The 6,772-nt window shown below is 47.2% G+C and overlaps 1 protein-coding gene across 1 annotated transcript; it reads left to right on the forward strand.

The window, feature by feature from the left end:
- Positions 1–4,442, forward strand: LOC147899336 (protein TORNADO 1-like). The gene is made up of 4 exons (XM_087377704.1): positions 1–400; positions 542–1,165; positions 1,273–2,549; positions 2,730–4,442. Exons 1-4 carry the CDS (start codon positions 1–3, stop codon positions 4,242–4,244), a joined length of 3,816 nt encoding a protein of 1,271 aa, XP_087233830.1. The 3' UTR covers positions 4,245–4,442.
- The last annotated feature ends 2,330 nt before the right edge of the window (positions 4,443–6,772 follow it).

Here is a 6,772-nt window from a genome sequence, read left to right on the forward strand (position 1 = left end):
ATGGCGGGAGGGCAAGGCAGCTTCGTTACCATGGACTTTCCATCCGCCCTCGTTGCTTTGCAAAACACAAACCCAACGCTTCTCCATCTCGACCTCTCAGGGAGGTCCATCGACTCTGCAGAGGCGTCCAGCCTCGCCTCCGCTCTTGGCACAAACACAACGCTTCTCCATCTCGGCCTCTCATGGAACTCGATCGGCTCTGCAGGGGCGTCCAGCCTCGCCTTCGCTCTTGGCACAAACACAACGCTTCTCCATCTCTACCTCTCAGAGAACTCCATCGACTCTGCAGGGGCGTCCAGCCTCGCCTCCGCTCTTGGCACAAACACAACGCTTCTCCATCTCGGCCTCTCACGGAACTCCATCGGCTCTGTAGGGGTGTCCAGCCTCGCCTCCGCTCTTGGCACAAACACAACGCTTCTCCATCTCGACCTCTCACGGAACTCCATCGACTCTGCAGGGGCGTCCAGCCTCGCCTCTGCTCTTGGCACAAACACAACGCTTCTCCATCTCCACCTCTCACGGAACTACATCAACTTTGCAGGGGCGTCCAGCCTCGCCTCCGCTCTTGGCACAAACACAACGCTTCTCCATCTCGGCCTCTCATGGAACTCCATCGGCTCTGTAGGGGCGTCCAGCCTCGCCTCCGCTCTTGGCACAAACACAACGCTTCTCCATCTCGACCTCTCACGGAACTACATCGACTCTGCAGGGGCGTCCAGCCTCGCCTCCGCTCTTGGCACAAACACAACGCTTCTCCATCTCCACCTCTCAGGGAACTCCATCGACTCTGCAGAGGCGTCCAGCCTCGCCTCCGCTCTTGGCACAAACACAACGCTTCTCCATCTCGGCCTCTCATGGAACTCGATCGGCTCTGTAGGGGCGTCCAACCTCGCCTCCGCTCTTGGCACAAACACAACGCTTCTCCATCTCGACCTCTCAGGGAACTCCATCGACTCTGCAGGGGCGTCCAGCCTCGCCTCTGCTCTTGGCACGAACACAACGCTTCTCAAATTAGGCATTGATGGGCTCTCCTTTGTGCGCAGTGACTTAATTGAGCAGTGTTTGAAAAGGAACACTAGAATTCGGGAAGAACGAAGAGCTTTGGGAAATAGTAAAGTGCGCTCTACGGCTGCAAGAGTGTTCTTCTTGGGACATCCTTACGCAGGTGAGCTCAGTGTTTTGAAATTACATCTCTATGGAGTTATCGCACTCGCTAACTCAGTTTTCAAGCTAACACATTCACCACTACCGTCTCTTTTCGTTCGTTTTCAGGAAAAACAACACTTCGTGGCTCTATTGTGAGCATCCTAAACAATAAATTCTATCTTCCGAGGAGCATAAAGAAGGCTATGATCAGACCTCCGTCCAGGACCACGGGAATAGAGGTACATTCTGTGAATTGTCAAGGTACGAGAATTTCTTTCTGGGACCTTGCAGGGCAGTTGGAATACCACGCGTTCCACGACATGATGTTCCCAACTGAACAAGGACAGTCCCTATTCATCATCGTTTGCAATCCCAGGCGCGGAGAGCCCCCTCGTATACCAAAAAAGCATGCGGACGTAAAAACTGAGACTGAATACTGGCTCCGTTATATATCATCCAGCACTAGGAGGACTGAAGGATGGACTCCCCGTGTGTTACTAGTTTTCACTCACATGGATACAATTACACATTCTCAAAGAGGAATTTTTGAAGGATGGGCTAAAGAGTTTATCCGCGAGCTAAGAGACAAGTTTGAAGGTTTTGTGCAAGTGATGGAAAACCCGTTTTTTGTGGACGCCTGCGACCCAAGTAAAGTTCAAAGCATGATTCCGGTTCTCCACGAGACGATTCAGTCCGTTTTGGACTCTGCTCCGCAAATCTATAGCATATGCGATGAAATCAGGCAAGTACTCGCAGATTGGATGGTCAAAAACCCTTACAAACCTCTGCTTAAATGGGAAGCATTCTGTCGCATTTGCCAAGTCTTGCCCGCGTTAAGAATGACACCTTCAGACCAAGTTGAAAGGATCAACCAACTCGACCGAGTTGAAGGGATCAACAAACTCAGGAAAGCGGTTCTAGCTTCTCTACACGACTCGGGAGACCTGCTTTACTTTCCGGATGTGGAAGTAATAATTTTAAGTCCGGAATGGTTTTGTCGGCGATTTTTGGGCAAGATCATCAGTTCGACAGCTGAATCCTTGAAATCACTGGAGTGTTTTAATGACCGACCTGGCCAAGGTGTTTGGAGAAAGGAGGACATCGAAAGAATTCTTCAAATATCATTGAGCAACGGCAAAGGTTCCCGGATGAGAAAATTGAAATTTCTGAGCATCAAGGACATGGTTCAAATAATGGTTGAGCTAGAGCTTTGCTATGAAGTCCCACCTGGTGGTGAAGGTTCACCTCTTTTCATTCCTGCTACACTTATGCACAATGTTAGCACTGGGGTTCGAAAATGGCTCTCCAAGCATACTGGTGAATGCATCTATATCGGGCGCCGCCTCAAGTGTGACGACGAGACACATACTTTTCTCACTCTTGGATTCTTCCCAAAAGTTCAGGTAAGCAGCTTTTAAGACTCTCATCTCAGCGATCTGGCAAAACTTGCCTGATCCAAAAAGAAGGCACGACAAATTTCCCGATAGGTGTTTGAAGAAAATTTGACGAGTATTATTGTCTCTGTTGATACGGGGATTCCGCATTTCTCAAATTCTGGGTTTGGTGCAATGTTGTGTGCCCAGGTTCGTCTCCAGAAAGTTTTCGAGCCACCAAATAAGACTGGCTCAGTGCAGTTTAGTTTAGAGAAGGATTTGGTTCTCATCAATGAAGACGGTCTGGAAATTCTGGTGGAATTCAGTGGTGAAGTTGGATACTTCATCGATATCTTGGTGCGCTCCTCCAAGAGTCACCAACAGACTCTCGAGTTCGTGAGGAAAAAATTGATTTATCAAATCGAGGAGCTCCAGCTTCTATCCGGTCGTTGGCAGGGAGTGTCTCTTGTAGAAGGCATAATTCGACCATCTTGCATCTGCGACAAGGACCTTGCTATCACGCGAGTGAAAGATAGACAGGACCAGTGCGTGCTAGTGGATGATTTGAAGAAAATTCTTTTGAATCGCTCGTCCGCAGAGATGGAGAATTGCGAGTTCACGTGGCCTCCACACCAGCAGTTGCAACTTCCGACGGAGCATGTCTTAATCAAGGAGCTTCTCGGGGAGGAGGATTTCAGAGAAATTCTACTCACGCACCATTCACAACTACGACAGCTAGCTGAGGGCGGACTCGGAATTTCACTTCCTCCATCATCCACTGTCAATAATTACGGGTACCAAAACAAGAAACAGGTGAAGCTTGGGCGCGGTCTATCTGATCTCACAGGACGCGATCCACTGATGCTTAAGTTGCTGGAGAACTCGGAAGATGTAAACAGCAACGTAAAGAGGTTGATGTCTATTGCAGAAGATATAAGGAAAACTATTGAAGAGCTAAGAGGGTATGAAAGAATGGTGCTACCAGCGATCCAAGAGACGCTGAACTCGTTGTCGAACTCGAGGGCAAATGTGAGCAGTGGGGGTAACATGTCTGCAATGCCAAATCACTTATTTCTTACAGAGGAGATGACGGGTGGAAGCACCAAATTGCTGCTCAAACTAATTCCTGGGTTGCAGCGAGTGAGAGTGCACTTCATGTGTGAACACAGGGAAGAGATCCATCTGATTGAAAACCAGGAAGGCTGTGAATTGAGCTACTTGGAGAACGAGAGTATGATCAAGAAGATCTATCCTTACTTGAGGCATGTGCTTTGTATAGCCACCTTAGGGCTGAAGGTGGGAGCGCATGTGTTAGGAGGGGTGGGAAGCTTGATTCCGGATGTGAGCCAAGTACTGGGTTTATTGATTCAGGGTGGAGCCCTGGCAATTGATACTCCTGGGCTTGTTCCAGCTGCGGGTCAGCTTGAGGAGGGCCAAACTAGGACTGGTATTGAGGGCATTGGAGATGCTGCTGCTGCTGCTTCTTCTTCCATGGATGCTGCCAACGCTAGAAAAAAGGTGGTTGATGCCGACGTTGCAGCTGCAAGAATGCTTGCTAGAGAATGGGTGGAGGGGATGTTGAGGAAAGCTGGTTATTTGGATAAGGAGGAGATTTTGAAGAGGTGGCGACTGTTGATGGTGAAGTACAAAGGAGGTGATACAGCGTGGCTTTGTAAGAAGCACGTGGACGAGGGCTTGAAATCAGGGTCGTGTGTGACGGCTTAGTTCCTTCAGGCATGTAACTATGTAGCCTAAGGTATGTATGTATCTATTAAAATTAGCATTCCAAACTAGTTCCTTGGTTCGGAATAAAGCACCTTGATGGGAAGAGACAGTAATACAGCCATGCAAGCTGTGAATGCAATAGAACTAAAATTAGCCTTCACAACATGTTTCACGTCCAAACTATTAGATGTGTGCTCATATCCAATTTGAGATGTAACTTGAATCCAAAATTGATTCATTCTTAAGTTGATTCTAGAGGCCTATCTTCAAACGGTCGTACATGCATGCTCCATGCCATTGGAGGCTTACTTCTTGAAGTCTTTTCCTTTCATGCTTTGCGCTTTGTTGTTATTGTGCTACTCTTCTGGGGCTCATGTAGCTTGATCTATCTGTCCTCCTTCTGTGAGGACCATATGCCTGCTTTTAGAGATGACTCAAAAAATGAGAATTAAACCTAGAGGATCTAGAGGATACATTAGGGAGGGTGATCTGTGCAGCAGATCCAAATGACATCAAAAAATGATGCATTATCAATTATCATTGGGATGCTTGCAAATTCAAAGCTTCAACACATTCAACTGGCATGGATGATTCTAAAGGACTTGTAGAGATGGTGAATATGAGGTGTATTACTAATTTCTCATAATTTTCGGAGCATTTGGATCTCTTAAATTATGTGCCATGTATCTTTGAAACTTGATATATAATCCTCTAAGAGGGTTACAAACTATCTCGTCCCTTTGTGTAACATCGTTCCCTCTAAGGCGAGTCGTGCTGAGCGTCGTTTCCTTCGAGTAGAGCGTGGGGTTGCAGTTGTAGTAGAGGGAGCCACTCAAAGGAGCCGCCTTTGAATAAGAGCCAGTGAAGGACTTGGAGTCATGAAACAGCAAAGGAGCTTTGAGCTCGTGTCGAGTGGCTATGGATGTTGGTTCGTGTGGATTGCTTGAGCTTTGGTGGTAGCCGGCTGGAGCATGGTGTCTTGGAAGTTCTACAGTCCATTGTAGGACGTCGGGCATCACTGGAGACGGACGTGGAAAGCCGTGGTGATGGCTCCGTCTTCTGATTGTCGGGAATCTGGCTCGCAAGCGCTGACGAAGAAGATCAATGAACTCACGAGACCATGAACAAAATCAGAATAAATGAGGCAGTCTCCTGAGGACTCAAGCATCTGTGGCAACGAGCATGAGCAATGTGTCTATGGGCCAACATCTGTTCAGAAGGGAAAATGTATGGAATCATAATTAAAGAACCCATAACAATTCACGGATCCACCCTTGACCATATTTGGGTAAGAAATACATTCAATAAAGAAAATAAACAAGGAACAAACTACATATATTGGTATGAGTACTCCTGTGTGTACACTTTACTTGCACAAGAAAACAACAAAAATACATTGATAAACAACATCAACTAACTACTATGACTTGCAAAGGAAGGCCACTTGAATGTAGTTCAACTTATTGTAAACTTTGTCTATTGCTTGCTTGCCTAAGTGCTTGTTTAGTAGATGCTCTCTGGCTATGTCATACTTGCTTGGTTTGTTGCTTATCATTTTATACCATTAGATGGGCATGAAAATAAAGGTACAATTTGATGTTAAAGATATTTCACATCATTTCGAATGCCATGATGGTTACAGCCATTAAAGTAAATCATGAAGCCTAATCACCTCTAATCACTCATTATCATGCATTCTATGGTTGTGGCTATTAACATGCTCCCCTTCATATTGTTAAGCCACCCTCTGATCAACCATGTTTAGAAGAGGTCGGTGGAGAAGATCGTCTGTAGGACTATGTAGCGGTCTAATTGGCGGGTGGCCATCTGGGTGAAGTATGAGCAGAACTTCCAAAAGGGGGTGGCATGCATGTCCTCATAGGTGCGAATGTGATGACCATGGAGATTGCGGACTCGAAGGTAGAGGCAAAGGTCCTGGAACTAAGAGGGGTCGATGTTGGGGTTGAAGACAATTTGGTTGTTAAGATTATGGAGCTTGTCGTCAATCGGCCGATTGCGGGTGGGGAGATCACAAAGGAGCAAGAGGATGAGGTGGTTGAAGTGGACCACTGCAAAACGAATGTGGGGTCAGGAACGGAGTCGTAGGTGTCATTGAATGCTTAGAGGCAGAAGCAAAATCCCTCCTGGGTCATTTCCTTGGGAAAATTGTACGTGGGGAAGTTATAGAGAATATTGGGGTCCTTTTGTTGGAGCTTGTAGAAGTAGGCCCACGTCCAGCGAGGCTTGGGCATTCCATATTGGCCTCTCATTGGTGGAGAGATGTCCCTTGGTCCCCACTAGGCTCCCACTTACCTCTCTCTTACCCCCACCAGTACCTAGGGCATTTACTCCCCACCTTAACCATTGGATGGTCCCCCTACCCTCTCCCTCTCTTAGAGGGCCCCAAAAACCCCCTCCAAAAAGCTCAAAATTTTGGAAGTGTTCCCACCCTTCTAAACACCTCTCAAGAGTCCCCAAAACTATCTGCACTGACTCATGACCTTCCTTTCAGCCTCTTCTTCCTCTGA

Source organism: Dipteris shenzhenensis, chromosome 8 (assembly GCF_047967505.1).
Source record: "Dipteris shenzhenensis isolate YYH24624 ecotype China chromosome 8, Dip_SZ_1.0, whole genome shotgun sequence".
Classification (NCBI taxonomy): Eukaryota; Viridiplantae; Streptophyta; class Polypodiopsida; order Gleicheniales; family Dipteridaceae; genus Dipteris; species Dipteris shenzhenensis.